A 24,332-nucleotide genomic window follows, 5' to 3' on the forward strand; every position below is an offset into this window, starting at 1 on the left:
CCTGGAGATGTATTACCCCATTTAAGCCTTACGGCATCCCTCTGAGGCAGGTACTGGCACAGAAGAGAAAACTGGCCCAGAGAGGTTAAGTAACTAGGCCAGGATCACGTGCCATAGAAGAGGTGCAGCTAAAACTTAAACTCAGGGTAATCTGATACAGGGCTTTTAGCCACTACCCTCTTCTGAGAGTACTCACTGGGATCTTTACTGCCCTGGGATCCACTACCTGGTGAGATTTGTTAGAATTTTATCTCATTTCTTATTCAGAACATCCTTGTCCAGCCACTTCTGCAGAAGGCTGACCACCAGCTACTTCACGATTATAGATATCTTTATGTCCAGTCAGCAAGTCACCAATCTTGTTGGAAAATGAAACCTTTGCGCCCTGCCTTCCACTGTTTTTCTCTGAAGGGTTGTGTTGGGGACTCTAAGATCAGGGAGAATGAACTCCTAAGATTCTCTATTAAGGGTGGGGAGATTTGTTACATAATTTAGATTGAAGTTAAAATTCGTGATGTTTGAGAAGAAGAGCACGAGCAGTGATGCCTGTGTTTTGTCGTCCTTGTAGGACAAGGCAAACATGCACTTCCACAAGCTGTTTCTGGATGTCCCCACTGAGGAACCCCTGAGGCAAAGTAAGTTCTGACCTGGTTGACTTTGAAAAGATGCTAATTGGTTTGGGGGGAGAAAGAGTCTGGGGACTGAATCACCAAGGGGAATAGGTTTCTGAAAGTCATGGTGTAACAATAACACCGACCTCACTCAGCTTTCACCCAGCACCTTGAAAGATAAGGGAGTAGAATGGGAAAGTGACCTCCTCCATGTGATATGGAGCCATCCAAGGGGATTCCAGAATGTCCTCACCTTGCATACTCACTGCTGAAATGTGTTGTGATTGGATCGTGCTGAGTTTTAAGATTACAAGACCAGAGCAAGAGAGGCCACTAGAAGAAGACAACACAGACCTAGGTGGACAGACATGTCAGCCCTTGTGCTGTGCAGGGCTCAGTGGTCACACCTAAACACCTGGCCCAGCATGACGTTCAGCACCTGCTCCGCTCCGCTGAGCGCATCTGGGGCCCAGCGTTCCATTCCAGCTTCCCTCAGTACACAAATGCTAAGGCAGCATGCTGCCTTCCTCCCACCATCTCCAAACAGGAAGGTGTGGGTCATGTGCTCTCCCCACGATGAGACCATCTATTTCAAAAAGAGTCATTAGTGACCATCCCAGGGAAGAAAGGGCAGCAGTGCCAACATTAGCACAAGGATGACACACCTTCCCAAAGAGAGGAGATTTTTGAAACACCATTCTTGAACCCTCACCTGCAATGATAGACTTGCCTTTCCATTTTGATGTTTACACTGAAGTCTGTAAGACTTGGAATTAAAAAACAAACTCTCATCTCCATAGCTTTATTCCACTAAAGATGACTGAAAAAGAGGTGAGAGAGCTTTTGAGCATGTGAGTGTATTATCTCTGCCCATCTCTGAGTCACCAGCATATATACACAGTTTTCATTTTAAATGGAAATTCTAAATGATGTATATATTTAGATGTATATATTTAGATGTATATATGTATATATATTATACCTGTATATATTTTCCCAGGTTTTACCTGTGCTCTACAGAAAGAAATCTTATACCAGGGGAAGCTCTTTGTATCAGAAAACTGGATTTGTTTTCATTCCAAGGTCTTTGGAAAAGACACTAAGGTTGGTATAATTTTTCAAAAAGAAAGCTAATCCTGCATTTTCTTATATATTGTGACTATTAATTGTTTTAAATGTAGCAGTGTCTATAAATATTTGTGTCATTATTATTCCTTTATACCAAGTTTCCTTTACTGTAGTTCCAAATACTACAGGTTCTAAATGCCTCTAGATAACACGAACTTCCCTTTTTCCCTAAATAGCACTCTCTCATTCATTTCCTTATATATATATATATATATATATATATCTCCCACAATCCTACCTTAAATCCTTTTTACCAAGATGTCACCAGTACACTCTCAAAGTTCTTCATATGGAGAATGTGTCATAATTTGTTTCAAAGACATACATTCAACCTAAAACAATTCTTTAAAGAAATTTGAATTTTACACCATATTCACACAGTTACCATCAGAGATATCTAGGCAAACAGACCTATAAATAAGATACTTATTAGAGCTCACTTTGTCACCAGCACAAAATGAGCAGGATTTGGAACATTTTAGGCCTAGTCTGGGGGAGTCACATACCCACAATCCCCGGTGAACACTGACATCTTTTCCTTCTCACTAAACACAGATTTGGGGGAGCAGAGGCCCATGATACCTGAGCCATTAAGGAGAATAGCCTGAAGAAGTTGGCAGTTTTCCCAGGGCACCACCTTCTAAAACGAGGCCCTTGGGACTTTGGCCTGAGAAGGAAAAAACTAATTCCATCCTACTGACATTCTTTCCCTTTGAGCTGTGATGTCACATCACACAGTTCAGTCAGGCCACCAGAACAAGGTGTCAGAGAAACACCTGGGGTTTGCGTGACCTCAGTGAGTTTTTAATCATTCTGATTCATGATTATGAATAAGCAGCTTTTATACTCTTGAAGTTGCTGATTAAAAACTCCTTTTGTTTTGACTGGTAGATATGTTTTATTTAAATATTCTCCCTAAAGCCACTGGCAGTCTTATAAATAAAGACCACTTAACAAATATAATGGAAGTTCTTTATTTTGGTTTTGAGTCAGCAGACTAACATCAAACATGTAATTTTTATTGTATAGAGTTTAGATAAACATAGTTTAGATTCACAGTATTATTTGAATCAGTATAATGCAAAGCAATATTGAATAGTATTGCACCATATTTCTAGATTTCTGGATTATAAGCACTTGTTCATGGAGTGGGGAAGGGAACTAGGTAGAACTGATCTCCAGTTCCGTGGGATAAAGATAATTCTCAGGAATAGAGAGAGCCAACACCTCTGACCAAAGCAGCAGGGGTTGAAAACAGTAGTGAACAAAGAATTAGTCTCAGGATTCCCTGGTGGCGCAGTGGTTAAGAACCCGCCTGCCAATGCAGGGGACACGGTTCGAGCCTTGGACCAGGAAGATCCCACATGCTGTGGAGCAGCTAAGCCCGTGCACCACAACTACTGAGCCTGCGCTCTAGGGCCCGCGAGCCACATCTACTGAGCCCGTGTGCTGCAACTACTGAAGCCCGCATGCCTACAGCCCATGCTCCGCAACAAGAGAAGCCACGACAATGAGAAACCCGTACACCGCAAGTAAGAGTAGCCCCTGCTCTCCGCAACTAGAGAAAGCCCACACGCAGCAATGAAGACCCAACACAGCCAAAAAATAAATAATTTTTTTAAAAAATTAGCCTTTGTTAAAGGATGGGGAATTCACAAAGCCAGTAAGTGATTTCAAGCTAATATGATTCTAGCAATGGTTTCAAAATCCTATCTCTACCTAAGAAAGAACTGACCAAAAAAAGCTAAAAGGAGTGACCTGGTTTTTTAAAGACAAGGACATGTGGGATTGCTTTTGCATGTGCTGTATCTAATCTAAGAGACAAGAGGGGGTGGGAAGATAAGAACCATGATAGTGACTTGCACATTCCTTACCCACTGAGGATGGTATCAAGGAGATGTGGGCTTCAGCTCTGCGGCAGAATTTGCTCACTGCCAACGGACCTTGGTCCAACATGATCCAATGTGAACTAAAAGCAAGCAAGCAATCTGCTCTAGGAAGGGGAATTTTCTAAGCACCCTAAAGTGTAACCTTAATCAGAACCTTTTCCTCAGCCTGTGTGTATTTTTAGATGCTAGTAAAATTAAAGGCATGTAAATGCACATTGCATCTAGGCTCAAACAGAGAAGTGATTCATGATTTATCTCTCAGATGTTATCTAGTCACTTATACTCATGAAGCAATTGAGTGAAACTCCTTCTTAAGGGTGTTCCATGCCTTACATTCTGCAAAAATCCAAATTTATAGCCCCTTATCACTGTGTGTTTGTGTTGCTGCTGAGAAACGAAATTAGACTCATTTTTATATCATCATCTATCTTGGAAGATCTTAAATTCTTTTTCCCAAAGTAATCCCAATTTATCACTTCTGAATTATCTCCCCAACTTCAAGAGTTTTGTGGGTAGAGTTTTTGGCAAAATAGTTTTTTTTCTTTAGTGTCTAATTTAGATTAGTCCCTCATTCTTCATAGTCTTCCCATCAGGAACTTGGAGGGGCAGTAGAACAACTCCATCTCATAAACCTAAATATGAACGCAAACGTTCTAAATTAAAATGTAAGAAAATTGAAAGCTTAGTTTTGGTCCTTCAAGCTGGCAGTACTAACATAAGCCCCTCCTCTTCCCCACTAACCTTGTTGATCTCTTTCAGAATATGTGAAGCATTTTTACAAAATGTATGTTCATGTTGAGTGTGTGCACCTGTGGAGGGATTCAGGCCCTTTTCTTTTTACCAGGAGTGGGGGTGACTCTCTTTTCAGGGATCAAAGTGATGTGATCCATTTTCCTTTGAGATCAAACCTGGTTGAAGGGCTGTAACATAAAAATATCAGGAACATCTACTATTCTTCGCAGCATCTGGTACATTCTTGCAGTACCTTGTATGAAAAAGAACCCCTATTTTGGATCAGATTGGTTCAAATTCTATCTTTGTAACTTATTTATGACCTTGAGAAAGTCATATACCTCTCTAAACAAACATCCTTATCTCTTAGAATGTCTACATTATAGGACTGTCATACTTAAATGAAATTGTCATCTGGTAAATAGGTATTGATAATGGTAGCTGCTGTAATTGTCATTGTTGTTATTCTTTATTGTTTGAGCCAGAAAAGAACTTAAGAGTGCTTGTATTTCACCCATCCTCTTTTTTATGAGACAGATGAAGAAATGAATGACATTTTTATTGAGTGCTAGGCATTTTCCATCTATTATCTCATTTAATCCACAGAAAATCCTGGGAAATAGATAAGACTGTCTCTATTTTATAAGTCAGGAAACCAAGGCCAAGAAAGGATAGCTTACAAGGTTGAATAAGTCATGTGGATAGTAATAGAACTGAGAATTCAGGCCCCAGACTTCCTGTTCAAAAATGGGTCTACTATACCAGTGCTTTTCAGCCTTTTTCCCTAAGGACAGAAAAGAGCAGGGTGTGTGGAGATGAGCTCAAAGTAGATGACCACAAGCAGGTAACTTCTTTAGAGCCTTGGGATTACCTTTAAAATGGCTGTACATTTTGCATTCTATTCGCATGTCCCAGGTTTCCCACCAAACCCTTCTGTAGACTTGATGGTCCAGATTTACCCTCCAGCTTTGTGAATACCACGTTGAGATCTCGGTGACACTCTTCTAAGATTCACTTTTCTTCACGGAGGCTGGAGAGCTTGCTGCTGGTTTTATCATTTTTTCTTTTTCCTTTAACATGAAGATGTGGAGTGCTGCTCTGTGAAGCCTGAACCCATGTTAACTCAGTGATTCTGTTTCAGATCTCTATTCCGGCTTTCTCGGTAACCCTGATAAAGAAAACCAAAACTGCCCTTCTGGTGCCAAATGCCCTGATTATAGCCACTGTCACAGACAGGGTGAGTACGCAGCAGGTGCGGGCACCTTGCTTTGTCCTACTCTGGGTTTCATTGCCTTAGGGGCTTCTTGCGGAGGACCAAGACCCTGAACCATAATACCATGAATCAGGAGTTACTCTGTAAGACTAATTTTTGAAATCACAGCCTTTAGACATTTGTGTAGTGTTGTTTCCCCTGACAGGGTGATTTATTCTAATGTAATAGTTGCCAATTTTGAATTTCCTGCTGACTTCATTATACTTACTTGACCAAAGTCAAAAAAGTAAAATTCTTTCCCAACTTCCTTTTCCCTAAATCTATTAGGTCAGGTCAGGCTACAGGGGTATATTTCATTTCTTTATTATTATTTAAAACGCCACCATCTCCACCACCTTATTCACAGGGTGTGGCAGGGCGATATGAGGAGTCCCTGGGGTGGGGTTGGCCAGTCTCCCCATAACCTCCATTGATGCCTCCCCAGAGCCAACCTAAAGACATAAAACGGGCTTGCTATTCAAGTTCAGCTTGAGGACCAGTTCCTAGGCCCTCTTTGCCTCCAGGTTGCCTTAACCACCCCTCTTCAATACAGAAGTTCTGGAGCTGTCATTGACTTGGGCTACCCCAGACATGGGCAACCTGAAATATTTGCGTGGAGAGCGATGGGTGTTTCACCTTGGCAGGAGGGAGAGAGTAGAATGGTTTGGTTATTCATGTTTCACTTGAAATTCTTTTTTAATATTTTACCTACTATTTTTATGAAAGCATACAAGCTACATTTCATTTCTAATCATACTGAATAACTTAAAGGGGGAAGGAGAAAGAAGGAAAGATTAAAAGAGGCTATTCTGATGAGCTAGGAAATATGTTAATATCTGTTTCTAGATTTTTTTTTTTTTTTTAATTTAATACGAATGGCTAACAAGCATCAGGTACTTCTTGCCAGGCGTACACAAAATGCTTTCCTTATATTTACACGTTTATTCCACACTACCATACTGTAAGGGTTGGGGGCTGTTAAGAAAACTGAAACTAAGAGTTTGCCCCGTGTCACCCACTTGGTAGGTAACAGAGCCAGAATTTGCAACCCGGTCTGTCTAATGCCAGAACCCGTAATGTTAACTACTTTGGAATACAGTATTTGCTTGGAAAGTATATCAGGTTCTCTCATGGGAATGCAAGAGAGGGTAATCACAAACTTTGGAAAGGGGGTGTGAAAAGATGCTATGGCTCAAATAGATGGAAAAAGTGTGAACTTTTTTATTTCTCAACATGTGGTTTATGGTAAAATCATTTTTTCTTGTGTTATTTGTCTCCAAATTACTTGTCTAGCTCTGACTTGACTTCTTTCCCATATCTTACTTATAAGCATTCACCAGAAAATCTCCATATTTGTACAAGAAAGAATCTGGAAGTGGCTTGAAAAAGAATGAGCCTTTTAGAGTGGCTGGGACATTTTCAATGGAAATCTAGGTCAGAGCAGAGAAAGCAGACCCTTGGGAATTGTTAAATACCTTCTAAAAGGGGGACGGGGAAGGGAGGGAGAGAGGCTTAGAAGAGGACCTGGCGAATACAACTGGCCTTTCTTTACTATCCAGGTCTTTTCCATCCATGCTTGTTTGGGGCACCTATGTCAGAGCACCGGAGCTTTCATTTTGCTCTACATTTCTGTATTATTTAAGTTGGGTCTGAGAGTTTTGTTGCTATTGTGGGAGAATATATTCACTTTATTCCAGGAATGGAATAAAAACCGAATGTGTGGTTGAGCGGAATAAGAATATAGACTCGGTATAGAATATAGTCTATGGTGTTTGAAAATGAAAAAATATACAGATAAATATTTTAACTCTGAACACTCACTTCTAGTCGAGCGGTATCTGTTAATAATTAAATAATTATTATTTTGTTTTTCAGTACATATTTGTCTCCTTACTCTCCAGAGATTCAACTTACAAACTACTAAAATCTGTGTGTGGACACTTAGAAGTGAGTACAACATCTCTGAGCCTCAGTTGCTGTCTCTCTTCTGTATTTCTTATGGTTTTGTAGTTGATCTGGTTTTTTCATTTTGTAAAAGTAATTTTGTTTCGATAATTTCAGACTACAAGTGTTGGCAACAGTCCCAATCCATCTTCTCTTGAAAACAGTTTCCAGGCAGACCGCCCTTCATCTCTGCCTCTGGTGAGTTGCCTACATAACTATCTAAATGCAAAAGAAAGTGAGTAGGTCCCACAATCACACTTCTCCTTACACCATGACCAGGGTGCGGGAGGAACTTAGGGCCACAGTATTGGAGGCAAAGTTGAAGAAACAGGGCATTTCTGTCCTGAAGAAGAGGGGACCATAGGAGGTCATCAACTTTTTCAGGTAATTGAAGAGTCATCCTGCAAAAGAAAAGAAACATGATAGTGCACTGTTTTAGCCAGTTACTGGTCCATGGAGGTATTCAGCAAATCTTGCTCTGTTCGTTTGTCAGTGTTGTTTTAGAGGGATTCACCAGTCTATTTAGGTAGGGCATGATTCATCCCACAAGTCGTTGAATGCCTTCTATGTTCAAGGCACCATGCTAGTGTACCCATAAGGACACCAGGAAAAATCAAAACTAGTTCTTGCCTTCAAAGTCTTTACAGCTTAGTAGAGAAGATGAGGGATACCCAGAAATAACTGTAAAAGAAGAAAGCTGTAATGCCCAAGAGGTAGAGATTCTTTGATTCCCTTAGACTTTCTGACTACAGAGTAAATCTCGAACGGGAAGTAGCTCCCCAGATCTGTACAAGATTTGTACCTGTGATGGTATCATGCAAGCCCAAGAGAGTCCTAGCCGTGTTGTTCAAATGGTTGTTCCCAAATTGATAATCGTTAATTTTAATACCTTTGGTGAAGCGGTATGAGCCCAGAGTTTCAACATCTACAATTTTTTTTTTTAACTTTATTTATTTATTTTTGGCTGCATTGGGTCTTCGTCGCTGCGCACAGGCCTTGTCTAGTTGCGTCGAGTGGGGGCTACTCTTCGTTGCGGTGCGTGGGCTCCTCATTGCGGTGGCTTCTCTTGTCGCATTGGCAAGTGGATTCCTAACCACTGTGCCACCAGGGAAGCCCTACAAATCTTTTTTTTGTTTTGAGAGCTGTTAAAAAGTACAGGGATTGAAAACGTGTTCACACAAAAACTTAAACCAGAATGTTCATAGCTGCATTATACATCATAGCCAAGATGTGGAAGCAACCCTGATAGCCATCAGCTGATAAATGGATAAATAAAATGTCATATATCCATACAGTGAAATATTATTTGACCATAAAAATGAAGAACTACTGATACATAATACAACATGGACGAACCTTGAACACATTATGCTAAGTAGAAGAAGGCAGACACAAAAGGCCACATGTTGTATGATTCCATGTATATGAAATGTCCAGAATAGACAAATCCATATGGGCAGAAAATGCATTAGTGGTTGCCAAGGGACGGGATTGGGAGTGACTGCTAACGGGTAAAGGGTTTCCTTCTGGGGAGGAGACGGACGTATTGTGAAATAAGACAGTGGTGATGGTTGTACGACAATGTAATTATTCTCAAAACCACTACATTGTATACTTAAACTGGTGAATTTTATCTCAATTTTTTTAAAAAAAATCTACCTTAAAAAATAGTGAGAAACAGTACAAAATAGAATGAAACACTTAATGATCTGGAATCCCTCAAACATGGTTTCAAATCTGGGTTCCACCCAGCTGAGCTATGGCATGGGGCAAGCTCTTTAACTGCTCTGACTCAGCTTCCTCATCCAGTGAAATGCCAGGCTCCTGACGTGGCTGTGAAGATCAGGTGCAGTCATATGTGTGTGGAGCCTTGCATACTGCCTGACCCGTAGTGGGCGTTCAATTAATTAAATACTAAATTGAGGAGACTTGAATTTTAAAATTTTCCTTCCCCTATAAATTCTTGCATGAAATTGAAATGACTATTGAAATGATCAAGAGGCAGCTAGTTGAAGGTGAAAGGCTGGTAATTTGCTTACAAGATATGTCTCCTCTCCTTCACTTGGCAGCTAAATAAATTGTGAAAAGCTCGCCGAATTGTACCTTCACCGAGACATTTTAGTGACGCGTCTTGTCTCTTCATTTCCTAAGAACTTTGGGGAACACGTGGGATACACAGTAAAAACAGCCTGCTTCCCCACCCCACCCACCCCCACCCCCGACTCCTCACTCCTCTCTCACCCTTTTGTCATTTAGAAGTAATGTTACTGACCCTGTTTTGATTTGTTCGAGGGAAGAAAAAAGCTAAAACTTTCCTTTCAGTGCCTAATTTGCTAAAGCCATTTTCCCTTTTCTACTTCCAATACCTTTTTAAAACTATAATTTGAGAAAACCTTTCTCTGCATTTAGAACATGCATCTAGAACTTTCTAGCTACTTTTTTGGTCATGTATATGTCTGTGTTGGTCACTTTTTCTCATTACAAAATGCTAATGAGACTTCTCTAGCTTTACCCTAGAAGCTTTTCAAACATCAGCATCCCCGTTTTTTCCCTAGACATTTGTTGTTTCAAACGAGTTGGCCACTGTTTGTTAACAGAATTCTAACTGCCCAGAAAAATCAGTAACCAGATACTCTGTGATCTGTTGAGGAAACCCAGTAGTACGGGGTAATCCTTCCTTCTTTTCCATTTTTTATAGGTCAGGCCTAAGTGAAAGGCCTGGAGTTTACAAAGTCCTGTCTGTTGAATAAAGGAAAATGGGCCTCTCTCTTCATTTCATTATTTTCCTTCAGGATTTCAACGATGAATTCTCAGATCTGGATGGAGTGGTACGGCAAGGAAGGCAAGACATGGAAGGATACAGCAGTTCTGGATCCCAGACTCCTGAATCTGAGAACTCTCGAGGTCTGGGAGATTTTGTATCTTTACTGAAATTTAATTCTCCACAGAACATCCTTTGCTTAACCAAAAACCAAAACCAAAACCAACCAAAAAACAACACACCTTCTGAGCTAACAATTAGGAAGGGTCTCTAAACAAAGGGTAGTTTGAAAGTTCAAGGAAAAGGAATTGCCTATGGGGTAATACGCATTTAACAAATGTCTCTTTGGGAATTCCCTGGCGGTCCAGTGGTTATTAGGGCTCCACGCTCTCACTGCCGAGGGCCCAGGTTCAATCCCTGGTCAGGGAACTAAGATCCCACAAGCCACATGGTGTGACAAAAAAGAAAAAAAAAAAAGTCTCTTAAATAGACATAATATTGGAGTGGTTGAAAGACAGAAACATGCAATATTTTCTGACCTCTTCTTTAGTAATATTATTAATTATTATAGCTGAATCGTCCCCATGAGTCAGTGGGATAAGGACAGACTGCCCTTATATCATTTTATTTCTTATTTGCTTGAACACTGGATTTCATCCCCAAACCACTCAACCAGCTTGTAAGAAGATCCATTTATATTCTTTGGCCATTATGCATATTAAGGGATTGATTTGCTTTGTGGTTGATCCTATGTGTTTAAACGCACTGGGGAGAAAGCTTACCCAGCCCCGTTTCATCTTGGTAGATTTCCATGTGACAGAATCCCAGACAGTTCTGAATGTCTCCAAGGGAGAAGCAAAACCAACTCGGGCAGATGCCCTTGTGAACAGAGTGCCTGAAGGAAAAGCCAAGAGTCTCCCTGGGCATGGTAAGGAATGGATTATTTGGGGGGCAGGGGTGGGCATCTGCCTGTAACTTTTAAAGGGCCCTCATGTTTCACTTTATGACTGCCTTTGCTATTCCCTCCCCCTCCCTTCCTGCTGTACGTCTTGGCATATTAATTCATTTATTCACTCAACAAATCGTACCCAGTTCCATGCTTTACTGTGGGGCATACAAAGGTGAACAGCCTTCGTGGAAGACCTTTCGTTATCCTGAATACTTTGAGATTGCGATGCAAAAATTACCAGTAAAACTCATGTTATTTTATTATTATTTACTGATTATTATAATAACTGCTTACCAGTTGTACTGGTAGGAGATCAAGGATGGGGTCTGTATTGTTCACCAGTCACTCCATCGCAATGCTTGGCACAGAGAAGGCTCTCAATAGATATGTATTGAATGCAACACGTGGGAAGGAATTGTAACTACTGGTTAAAATGAGAAGCGAAGGCTTTGCTTAGTATTTCCTCTGATTTTTATTACCTGGAAATAATTCTGTCTCTCAAGTACTTCTTCCCTATAGGGATACTGCTGCGTGAAGGAGATGTATTATCATTTTAAAACAGAAGCTTTTTGTTTTCCACCCAACAGGTCAGTCAGAAACCATTGGAATCATACCCAGAGTAAAGTCTCAGAAATGTCCGACTCTCCACCATATTCTTATATTCTATGCAATTGTGTAAGTAAGTGTATTTATTATGAATGACTTAATGATTCATTTCACTACAGGAATAATGTCATCACGTTACCAAGAGCCATTGTGAATCTCAGTTGCCTCTAATATGACCCAAATCTTTTAGGGGGGCATTTTTGTCTCCTACTTCAACACCTTTTTTCTTAAACTCAGGTCACCTTTTCATATTCATCCCCTTCTTATTTAAATAAATAGTGAGAAGGAAGGAAGGAAAAGCGAAATATGCCAAATCCAGCAGAAGACTAAGTTCTGAGTAGATACTCTTGGTTAGGAAATTGCTTCCTGAATTATGAAGCATCTTTGTTCATGTTGTTTATTTTTCCATCTATCCCGTGTCCTCTGGATAGAGGCCCAAACAACTTGAAAATGTCATCCCCTTTTTTGAAAACTTAGGCATTGACTTTTCTAAGTTCCCTCTCAGCTTCTAGCCTGTAACTAGCCTGTAGCTTCTAGCCAGTTGTTCTTCTGAAAATAACCTGACCCAGTTCTAGGCTGTTCCTCAGAACCAAGGAGGATCTGCAGTTTGGTTTCCAGATAAAGCAGAGAATGTGAGTCACAGACTGGACACTCGCTGGCCAGGGCCTTCGACAGTACCTGGTGGGAGGAGAAGCACCAGCTCGGGAATCTACGTTGGCTGGCCTTGAGTGAGCTACTGAAATGCCATTATTTGTAAATTGAGGAAATAGAGAATTTTCAATATCCTTCTAGTTCTAAAGTTTGGTGCAAGCATCAGTCTGTTAAAAAAAAGACTTCTGAAGTCTCTGTAGCCAAGTTATTTTGGAAAATACCTTGCCTCAAATGTACAGTGTTGCCTCTGAGGTTACTGTTTTATGAACATCAGTCAGGTCCTGGCCACTAACCTATTGGGAATTTCTCTTTTATCCCTTTCCAGTGTCTGTGCACTAATCATCTCGACCTTCTACATGAGATACAGAATTAATTCTCTGGAGGAGCGGCTGGGGTCACTAACCTCCATCGTGGACACCCATCAGACTGAGTAAGACAATTCCCTCCAGTGCTGTCTTCCGCTCGCTGTTCACATTAGTATAATGTTTGACCTGAGCTTGGCCTCCTTCTTAGCAAGCATTAATTGAGGATACATTCTGTATGAGACATTTTGTTAAGTGTAGATATGGAAAGTAATGAGTAGGAGGGTCCTAGAAATAAATGACCTGACTCTTCATGTTCTTGAGTTGCTATAGTGTCGCCAGTGATAAGGCAAGAAACAAGCCTAATTTTACATTATCTTGTTCTCTTATCCTAAGACTCAGTTGTGACCTTGGCCCATTTATTAAAATAGTCAAGTTTATCTTCGTACAATGGCAATGAGTCAAGACATTCATAGAAAAGAAGCAATTCAAGTAACTCAGCACATTTCATCATGTATAACTCTTTGTATGAACTCACTTATTTACAAAACTCTTGACCACTATAAAGATCCATGTGACTAGTAATTAGTTGAATGTGTCTGTGAAGATTTTCTACCACAGTATTTTTAACATGCCTAACCTAATTAAATCTATTGACATAGTGGTCTTTCCTTTAAACCCATTTACATGAGGATTTTGACACATTCTCTAAAAAGTAAAATAAAGTATTCCATGTTTAAAGCATACTTTTACCTGAAGTTTTAAAAGTAGAGATATTTCTTTACAGAGTAAGTACTGTGTGCTAGGGATCTATTACAGTAGATCTTTCACACACAGATACAGTTTCCTCTCATATCTTCACCATAACCTTATAAGATAGCTATTATTCCCATTTTACAGTTGAAGAAACTGAGACTCAGAGAAATAATTTTAATAGAATCAGGTTTCAGGTCTATATAACTACAGAAACTTAGTCACCAGTGGTTGCTTATAAGGAACAGTGGAGAAGTGAGTCAGGATATTTTCAGTGTGTATCAGAATCATCTGGATGGCTTGTTAAAACAGATTGCAGGGCCCGTTCTCCAAATTCCTGGTGCTGGCCTGGGGTCTACACTTTGAGAACTATTATGCTATACAATTCTAGGGCCTTTCTTTACAGTCTTAACAGTCACCTAAAAGTCTTGTTCTACGGCTTATGCAATGGTGGTACACAGATTATTTCTGAACCATAAATATACATTTGAACCAGTAATAAGAAGTCTAATGAATGGTTTGGGATAAACTCATACCCTGCCCTTACTCTCTCACGTGTTGTTCAAAATGTTAATAATACATTTAGAGCTAGGAGGTAGCTCTACATTATTGCAAACTATTAGTTCACTATCATATAAGGGGTTGATTTTATTAGGAAAATGTACCTCATGTCCTGTTATCATTTAATTAACGATGATGATGAGGGGGAAATTCCACTAATGGAAGGCAAATGGAATACTTATTCTACTATTTAAATAATCAATCCAGGAGGAGATACAATTTGAAAAACAACCATTTAAAGGGAAAATCACAAAGATCATATATTATGTGAGGTCAGGGAATACCCCATGATGGGAAGGTCTGGATTGTCAGAATTTCGTGTGGATAAATCAGTACTCTGGGTCTCAGATACCTCATTTAGAAATCAGAAGATTCAGATTCAGTTTCCTTTTTGGGATCTAAGATTTTGATACTATGGATCAAGGACAAACAAAAAACTGTTTCAGTACTACTCAATGAAAAACATCTGATTGCTTTCTTAATATTTAGATAATCATCGATAAGTTACCAAGTACCTATGTCTCAAAAATGGATCCTATGTAAAATAAATTAGACCAGTCAATGCCATCTGAAAACTTCACATCTAAAATTAAATTACAACCAAGAAATAGAAAGGAGATACAGACCATGGTTCTTAGCCTTAACATGAAAATCTAATCAATGGTTTTAGAGCAGCCCTCTGGGAAAATGTACACACCTCTCTAAATTTCCTACAGTTTTAGCTGGTACAGGACCCCAGTGGACCTCAGAGTAAGAGCTCATGCCTTTAATAGTCAAGTGGTAAATAGTGAATACATCGGTTATATTACTAGACAAGGGCAATTATGTTTGTACAGCAGGACTCAAAGAAGGAACTGCAAAAGTCATACATCAACAGAAATTTGATTAAAGACATTCCTAAACATTATGAAAGTTCTAGTGTAAATGGTTGCTTCTCCTATAAAACAGTACATACATGACTGAGAAGAGCAGTAAGCCTTGCAAACGCGTGCAGTTGTGGGCAGAGAGAGGGTATCGGGAGTTAGTAAAAGTAGTCTAAGAAACTGCGTGCTTGAGAATAATTGTCTGATTTGTGTTTGGAAGCTGAGGCGCAACGTAGCCACTTAAACAAAAATAGCTTAAGAGATTTCCAGCTAAGCTTTGAAGACTTAGTCCCCTAAACATCTAGTCTGAAGTTGAGGATTACTGCAGGGCCTTACCTTGTGAACAAGGTAAATGCACACTGTCTTCTATTACAACCTAGTTTTCTGGTCAGATAAATTTAAAATGTGTTCATTCCACTTCTTTCTTTACCATCCCTGCCCACAGTAATTCTTCTCTGTGTTCTTACAGACAGACAGCACCATCCAGCCCGGGGTCGCACGTACAGTTAAATGTGGAGGTCCTGTGCCGAGAGCTTACAGCCAACATAATGAGACTAGAAAAGGTGACAGGTCTCTTTCCTGGGTTGGGGGCGTCGCAGTAGTGCCTGTCCACTGCCACAGGGCAGGGCTTACACACGCATGGCTGTGCGACAGGCCACCTAAATGACCATACGCAGCCAGGGGATTTTCCACTGAGAAATACGTTCCAACCTCATCTTCCTTGTTGGCTGACCTTGTGGTTTTCCCACTTGGTTAGAGATCATTCTCTGTGCCATAGGGCCCAATGGTAAGTGTCGGCTGACGCAGGGCTCGGGGAGGGGCACGGTAGGGAGTGCCCCCAAGCAGAGAGGGCAGCCCCCAGCTCCACCCAGGCTGGTTGTCGCCATACAGAAAATAATTGCATTCAGTCTCTCTATGATACATGCCATTGTTCCCACCTGACGAAAGAAGCCACGTTTCAAGTGAACTTGCTCCAGGAGACACACCCACAAAGTTGGCAGAACTGGAATTTGAACCAGGTCTGACTCCAAAGTTGCGCTTCGAAGCCCTCTGCTTTTACTGCTCCTCAGAATCCAACCTTAGGCCTGGGGGATAAGGCCACTGAACAGGGAGGTGAACAGGAGAAGGTAGGCACCCAGAAATATCCCCAGAGCTGAAACCTAGTTAACATTTCTTTTAATTAATTAATTAATTTGTTTGTTTGTTTATTTATGGGTTGTGCTGGGTCTTCGTTTCTGTGCGAGGGCGTTCTCCAGTTGCGGCGAGCGGGGGCCACTCTTCATCGCGGTGCGCGGGCCTCTCACTGTCGCGGCCTCTCTCGTCGCGGAGCACAGGCTCCAGACGCGCAGGCTCGGTAGTTGTGGCTCACGGGCCCAGTCGCTCCGCGGCACGTGGGATCTTCCCAGACCAGGGCTCGAACCCGTGTCCCCTGCATTGGCAGGCGGATTCTCAACCACTGCGCCACCAGGGAAGCCCAAACCTAGTTAACATTTCTTATTTCTCCTTTCAGCATGTCTGTCCCTGTCTCATGCTTTGTTTTGACACTTATCCTTAAAGGAAAGGTTTAGAGCGAGTTGTTCAATTCGAATTGCTGCCACAAATGCCAAGTATTTGGTGGCTTTCCACAATAGTGCAGTTATGCTCACCTGGGAAGAAACATGAAATACAAATGAGTCAAATTATGCTTGTCTTGCAATACTAAATGGTATCTAGCATTTAACCACTGAAGTATGGAGAGCAAAGGAGTCTGCATACTTCTGTTCTAAACCAAGGCATGACAGATAATTCCCACTGAGTCATTGTATCGGTGGGCAAGCTTGGAAATTTTCTCCTTTAAATCCACAATCAAGCTAGAGAAGGTATGGGATAGCAACCAGAACTGTTTTCCCTTCTAAAATGTCAGTTGCTAAGAACTGAAGATAAAATTTTTTGATGAAATGCTTAGAAATGTTTGGCTTCCATGCTGACCTAGAGAATGGGGTGGTAATTTTCTCTCTCGTTCACTCTGGCACACCATGGTGTTCTTTGGACTGGACGCACACGGAACCCTGCCGCCCTCCTGTGCATGTCTTCCCACTCCCCTGCCGGGCCCGGCTGGGACACCACTTTCTGTAATGAGGGACAGGAAAACAGGAGAGCTCGTCCACAACAGGCAGACAGCTGGCCATGTCTTGTGCAGAGCCCAGCTACTTGGCTAGGAGGCCTGTAGTACCAGCAGAAACCTGTGTCCCAAAGCAGAAGCAGGGAAGAGGGGATTTAGGGTCAATGCGTGTGTTGAAGTTGTAAAAAGTCATAAGTTGCACACATTGCTCATAGGCATCTTAGTATAAAAATAGTCACCAGGCCACACCCATGTGCTGTTGCTAGGTCTGCACCCCCAAGCCTCCACCCCCCAAAGGGAAGCTGGCAGTAATGCAGCAGCGCATGGTCAGGGGACAGCAGCTGTGTGCTGCGGGAAGGTCAGAGCCAGGTCTCAGCTCTTTCTACTAAGTACCAGCAACTTCCTTCTACTCTCCTGCAGGGACTGGTCATGTCTCAGCCTCCTGATCTGCCCACTTGTAACTTCCCCATTTCTGTTCATGGCATCACTGCCCTTTCAGTCATCCTTTTCACTTGCCACTGATAGATTACGCAGGACTTTGTCAACCAATTAGTCTAGCTTCAAATGTCTCCTCAATTTCTGTAAGATGGGCACCATCTTAGGCCATTCTGACCCCCTCCTACCTCCTAGTCTAAGAGTATGAAGTCCAATCTCATTATGGTTTGTATTTGCATTTTCCTAATTACTACTGCGGTTGAGCATCTTTTCATATATCTATTGGCCATATGGATTTCCTTCTGTAATATTCCTTCTGTAAATTGCCCATTTATCTCCTTTGTTTTACTTTTGGGGTTTTTGTCTTTGTAGGTGTTTTAAATATTTTGGATATTAGTCTTTTATTTCATTTCTTTCTCTACCTTCCCACTCCTGCTTTTCCATTCATCTTTGGTCCTGTGGGAAGGTAGGGAAGATATGAAGTAGGAATTTGGGGGATGAAGGCAATGCCTTTTACAGGTAAAGAAGTAAATACTTATCTTCTTAGTACTGGGAATGGCATTAATGGTGGAGCAGTGCAGAAGAAAGAGCATGAACTTTGGAGTCAGATGTCTGTTCTTTTCCCTACTCTGCCACTTACTGTGTGACTGGTCTTGTTACATAACATCTCTGGCCCTTAGCTTCGTGTATAAAACCTGCCTCTGTTTGTGGTGGTGTGTGGTCAAGGTGAGCACACACGATGTTCCTGGCACATACTGATTAGATCTCTTCCTCTCCACTTATCCTGTGTATGCCTCTAGGACATCACAGAATGTTCTTCCAAAAGAAGACTATGTTCTCTTTCTTTTGTTCCACAGGGTTCCCTACTCCCTCACAGTATTGGTTCTTGAAAATTCCTTGCTCTGAATTCTTTAAAGTTCATTTACCCAACGAACATTTACCAAGCACATTTTCAATGCCCAACACTATACTGTGGTCTTAAGATCCACAGATAGGCAGGGTCCGTGGGAAATGTTATATCTAATAGGAGTGTTAAACATTATTTGTGGTGTTTGTCCGATTCAGACCATCACATGGGCTTTGTCAAGCCCGGTTTCCCATTGTCTCTGAATGCATTTGGGTCACACCTGGTGCTGCCAGGGCTTTTGTTCTGTTTCTCTTAGTCTCTACGGACATTTTCATCTTTGTGCCACTCTTTCATTTTTAGCCTATCAATCATCTTTTTTCATTTTAAAGTGGTTTGTCAAACAGAATTCTATGCCACAGTCATGCATTTATTTGCCTGATCTAAATTTAACCCATGTGTAGCTTTTTATTCAAGATAGAATAGATTAAGCTCAAGCATTATATAGACCATAGCAAATATGCCCTTAATATACTCCATTCTATGTAATAACAGGAGCTTTTCTCTTATTTCAAGATACAAAACAACTTACAAAAGCTACTTGAGAATGGTGACTGACCAGCCAGAAGCTTGGACCAATGCAATACCTCGCACTTCCCTTGAAGTAGGTGCTCCCCAGGCATTCTGGTGGAGCGCTCCCTGCTGGCCAGAGGAGCGAGCAGATGGGCAGCCCCAGCCATGCTTGCCCTTGGAGGTCTCCAGCTCAGGAAAGGGGGGAAGGGGAATAATTTTGGTTCCTGTGCAATAAAATTTGACCTTGACTCTCTGAGGAAGTTTTCAGGGCTGCTGTCTGAAGAAAACATCTATCTCTGGAGGTCTCGGGAAGGGCCTGGCGGACTTGGATGATTGTGGTTCAGTGGGTTATCGTGACTGTGTCAGCGATACTGACATATTCCTCCACTCCATGCCTTTTCAGTCCTACCCACCTGCCTTTTCTCTCCTGTACACCCCTCTTAACCAACCTTCAAACTAAGGGATATATGGTGTGCCAACAAACTCGATAGGATCCTTTAAAGAATTTGCCATGACTCTCCCAAAAGACAGAAACAAAAAAGCCCTAATGGACAGACTTGCTTCAAACAAATAACATTTTAGTTTTTGGTTTTTTCCCTTCTGCTGTTATGTTCTGGTTTAAGTCACTTGTATATCTTAACTTCTCAGTTGAGTATTGGCAAGAATATCGGGCAAAGTGGATTAAACTATCTCATTTTATGTTTTGTTCCTCTAGTAACTAATAGGACTGATTCTCACCCACCCCAGGTCAAGAATTTGTGAGACATGAGACTGAAGTACTAAATTAACTTACTTTGAAACCAAAACTAATCTTTAAACCAAAAAGTATGATAGTGATTTGATGCAGGATGAAAAACACTGCATTTTTAAGATTGTAGGTGGACTGTGTGTGTTTTGAAATAGGATGTCTGTAATTAATGCTGAAACCCATCTCAGCATGATGATAGCATGCTTTTCTCTTTTGCTGACTAAAATATTTAACTAGTGGTTTTGCTAACTTCTATTTACCATATGGGTTGGCTGGTTTTTATTAATAATTATTTAGGTACCCTAATATCTGTAATATAAAAGATATTCTGTTTATGATGCATTTTATAATCATTTCTATGAAATGTATTTTGTTTAATCAGATAAGCTAATAAGTGAATTGGTTACATCATTTGTATTTGTTAGCCTACTGGACGAATTGTGCCTGGTGCACCCCTAGCTTTTAATAAATACTCATTGGTTAAAATGCCCTGCCAACGCTGTATTTTGTCAGTTTGTAAATTCTTTTAACAGAGACTGTATGCTTTTTAACTGCTTCTCACCTCCTCTCTACTACTTCCAACTCACCCATACTTCTTTCCTCCCAAGTATTCACTTCCGAAAAACTGATTTAAGTTCTTGGGTTGCAATGATATAGGGGAAAGAAAAATGAACTGTGAAATAAGAAAACCAATGCTTGATTCCTGGGTCCTCATTTTATGAGTTATGTGACCGTAAGCAAAGTATTTGGTCATTTTCCCCCATTTTACTGATGAGGATAAAAGTACCAGGGGAAAGTGTCATTGTGAGAATTAAATGTTACAAAGTTTCTAAAGCACATGGCCATGTGAGGCAAATTGTATACTCTCTTAATAGGAACCATATTCATTATTAAAATATTTGCATGTCTGACAGTCCGTTTTTATACAAGTTCTATGTCAATGCTTTATAGTTAAAACCCATTAGAGATTCAAGAGTGGGTCAGCCACCTCTGGAGAGAAATTTTACAACTGTGTGAAGCGCCTTCAAATGGTTCAAATTTCACTGAATTAGTAATCTGCTATCCAGGAATTTATACCAGAGCAATAAGCAGAGATCTAGTCAAGGATTTATATACAAGAATATTCTTTGAAGCCTTAACAGCAAAATATTAGCGGCTATTCAATAGCAGAGCACTTAAATTATGACACTATTTAGAATGGCATTGTCAAAAAATGGCATAGAAAATAGCATTAAAAAGGTAAGCATATAGAGAGGATGTGGAAAAGGGAACCCTCCTACACTGTTGATGAGAATGTAAGTTGGTATAGCCACTATGGAAAACAGTATGAAGGTTCCTCAGAAAGCTAAAAATAGAATTATGATATGATCCAGCAATCCCACTCCTGGGCATATATCCAGACAAAACTATAATCCAAAAAGATACATGCACCCCAATGTTCATAGCAGCACTATTCACAATAGCCAAGACATGGAAGCAACCTAAATGTCCATCGAGAGATGAATGGATAAAGAAGATGTGGTACATATATACAATGGAATACTACTCAGCCTTAAAAAAAAAAGAATGAAATAATGCCATTTGCAGCAACATGGATGCAACTAGAGATTATCATACTAAGTGAAGTAAGTCAGAAAGAGAAAGACAAATACCGTATGATATCACTTATATGTGGAATCTAAATTGTGACACAAATGAACCTATCTATGAAACAGAAACAGACTCTGGCATAGAGAACAGACTTGTGGTTGCCAAGGGGGAGGGGGCTGGGGGAGGGATGGAGTGGGAGGTTGGGATGAGCAGATGCAAACTATTATATATAAAATGGATAAAAACAAGGTCCTATTGCATAGCACAGGGAGCTATATTCAATATCCTATGATAAGCCATAATGGAAAAGAACATAAAAATTATATATATGTATAACAATCTCTTTGCTGTACAGCAGAAATTAACACAACATTGTAAATCAACTATACTCCAATTAAAAAGAAAACTGTTAACTTGGTGGTGTAACTGAACAGGGCCCTATGGAGCCTTCCCATAAAAGACCCACACCCCCCCCCCCACCATGTCCTCTGCCTGCTTCTTGTCTGTAGAAAAACCTTAGCCTCCTAGGCCTTTCCCGAGTTCCAAAGAGTAACTTTAATCAGAGAAGTGAGAAAATGCAGAAATAAGGGAAAACAGTCAAGCAAGACAAAATAATAATACTTTAGCCATTAAACAAAGTGAAGGACCTTTAGTTCCCCCTCAAGGGCTATAGATAATATTGAGCCAGGTCCTCTGAGCTGTTTTGCAGATATTGAAACCCCCACCAGGTGGAAGAAGTTAACTGTGTGCTGCCCACAAACACGCAGACCCCAGACCTGTTGGAACAGAAGGTTGATGATAGTGACTCCCAATTAACCTCACCACCAGCCAATCAGAAGAATGGCCAGGAGCTGATCACACACCCCATGACCCCCTCCCTCACCCTGTCTTTAAAAACCTTTCCCTGAAAGCCTTCAAGGAGTTTGGGCCTTTTAAGCACTAGCTGCCTGGACTCCTTGCTTGGCCTGCAATAAACACTGCACTTTCCTTCACCACGACCCACTGTGGTGTGTCAGTAGATTGGCTTTACTGCACGCGGGCAAGCAGACCCAAGTTTGGTTCGGTAACAGTGACAGTAAAGGGAATCTGAACACAAAGGTAGCAGGGAAGTAGCAAACTCAGGTTTGGAGGGAACAAGAGCCAAGTGGCTCAAACTACCCAAGCTTAAAAGCTGGGGAGGGGCTGGGTGGAGCTGAAACTCTGCCCTCTGCAGAAGGGGCATGTCAGGTGGCGCTAATGTCTCAGAGGGGGCGTAATGAGGCTGGTTCTGCAAATGCTGGGTAAACTGCAAACTGCATCCAGCTGCTGCTCCAGAAAGAAACTGCCAGTGCCAAGCCGAAGAAGTGAGGATAAGGCGACACTCACTATAACAGGAAGAAGTTTAGCAGCTCTGAGGGAGTAAACAGAAAGGAGCAATCCCTTCTTCCCGTTCAGCGCACGGTCTCTCGCTAGGGCCCCTTGTTAGCGGAATCTAACAGGGAACAGCTGGCAAAACATCAATACGGTTTGAAGTGTTGCAACCTTAGCGTCACAAGGCAGAGTCTAGAAGGGAGGGCTTCAAGCTAAGAGAGAATCCCTTAATACTGGCTACTAGCCACCCCGTGGGCTACGCAGCCTCCATACACACCCTTTCGATACATATTTGAACTCTCACATAACAAGAAACACAACTCTGTTTCTAACGAGACGCCACTCTACTTCATACGAAGGAAGACAGTCTCATTCTTACCTGAAAATGATGAGATGCAAAGTCCCAACATTGGTTGTATCCATCTCTGCGATTCAGCAACTTCCACAAGCTGCTTGGAGACCCGGCCTACAACCTCCACCCAACCTCTTCCGCTTCCTCCACGAGTTCCCTGCTTCCCCCGGGTCCCGCCCCTCCCCGCGCACAGGTGTTTGGCGGTTCAAAGCTTCAGTGATCAAGAAGCCTCGAAAGGGGGCTGAGGATTTGGTTCACTTCAAGGTGCACATCTCCGCGCTCGACAGCCCCCAACTCAAGGAGTTCTTTCGGGGTGGGGAGGTGACACGGTCCTCCGAAGTGTCCAGAGACCTACACATCCTGCCAACCTCTCTGATCCCCATACCGCCCCCTTGATGAGCCCCGGCCCTGGGGCCTTGATGAGTCCTGGTCGCACCAGCGGCTCCCCCGCAGAAAGGAGGGGCGTGGAGAGGAGGGGCCTCGATGTGTTGGAGGTGCCAACGGACCATCCCCCACGCCACGCCCTCACCATCCAGACCTGACATCTGTAACTGTGGGAGCGCCAAGGAGGCGTCCCGTGCCCCTGCCGAGCCCCGCACGCCAAGGCTGAACTTGCCCTCTTGGACCCCTTTTCCAAGGAAGAAGGCTCAGGCCTCAGTCCTACCTGCATAAGTGAGTTGGCATTGATGCAGACAGAGTCCTAAAGCCTGGACCAGGGGCCTTGGGAAACAGGAAGGCAGGGAGAGGAAAAGGAAGGAGGGCCCGCCCCACCTTTCTGAGCCAAGCTACATAGCTCATCACCCAGGGCTGCGGGAGGAGAAGGCAAGCACCTACCTTGCAGCTCTGCAGGGTTACCGGGATGCGGTGCACATCCTGCTTCAGGGAGATCCCAGTGACCCATCCCCTGCCCTCAGGGAGGGTGTGAGGAAGGCAGCCAACTAGCTGAAGCGGCAGAGGCAATCCTGCACCTGTACCTGTCCTAACTCCTGCCTGAAGGAGTGGCCCCTTCCCCAGGACTCCAGCACTGCCAGCTGCCTCCTTCTCGTCTCCCTGGTGCCTGGCCCTGTCTCCTGGTCTTATAACTCTAAGGGCCATTTCTAGATGTAATTGGACCAAGAATGGGAAAAATAATGAATTCAAAGCTCCCCAAAGAGTTTTAATTGAAAATAAAATAATAATTAAAATAAATTAATAAAATTATTTTTGATTATTCCTCAAATTTGATCACAGTGCCATCTGAATATTCTATTCTCTAGTGACTAAATTGTAAAGTTAGCCTCCAACAAAACTTGAGTAGAATATTAAAGGGAAGGAGGGACTTCCCTGGTGGCACAGTG

At 41.9% G+C, this 24,332-nt stretch overlaps 1 protein-coding gene and 1 pseudogene across 2 annotated transcripts in view; both read left to right on the forward strand.

Annotated features, from left to right (window-relative positions):
- GRAMD2B (GRAM domain containing 2B) overlaps positions 1 to 20,187 on the forward strand; it is a 105,204-nt gene extending 85,017 nt beyond the window's left edge. For both annotated transcript variants that reach the window (XM_068535786.1, XM_068535787.1), the window contains exons 4-14: positions 569 to 635; positions 1,612 to 1,715; positions 5,502 to 5,597; positions 7,488 to 7,559; positions 7,674 to 7,754; positions 10,349 to 10,460; positions 11,123 to 11,245; positions 11,854 to 11,941; positions 12,849 to 12,953; positions 15,472 to 15,565; positions 18,959 to 20,187. In XM_068535786.1, the coding sequence (XP_068391887.1) occupies positions 569 to 635; positions 1,612 to 1,715; positions 5,502 to 5,597; positions 7,488 to 7,559; positions 7,674 to 7,754; positions 10,349 to 10,460; positions 11,123 to 11,245; positions 11,854 to 11,941; positions 12,849 to 12,953; positions 15,472 to 15,565; positions 18,959 to 19,000 (984 nt within the window). In that variant the 3' untranslated portion in view covers positions 19,001 to 20,187. The remainder of the gene's footprint in view (positions 1 to 568; positions 636 to 1,611; positions 1,716 to 5,501; positions 5,598 to 7,487; positions 7,560 to 7,673; positions 7,755 to 10,348; positions 10,461 to 11,122; positions 11,246 to 11,853; positions 11,942 to 12,848; positions 12,954 to 15,471; positions 15,566 to 18,958) is intronic.
- Positions 20,188 to 22,548: 2,361 nt separating this feature from the next.
- On the forward strand, positions 22,549 to 23,978 carry LOC137758911 (sorting nexin-15 pseudogene; annotated as a pseudogene).
- The last annotated feature ends 354 nt before the right edge of the window (positions 23,979 to 24,332 follow it).

The sequence above is a fragment of the Eschrichtius robustus genome, chromosome 2, assembly GCF_028021215.1.
Source record: "Eschrichtius robustus isolate mEscRob2 chromosome 2, mEscRob2.pri, whole genome shotgun sequence".
Classification (NCBI taxonomy): Eukaryota; Metazoa; Chordata; class Mammalia; order Artiodactyla; family Eschrichtiidae; genus Eschrichtius; species Eschrichtius robustus.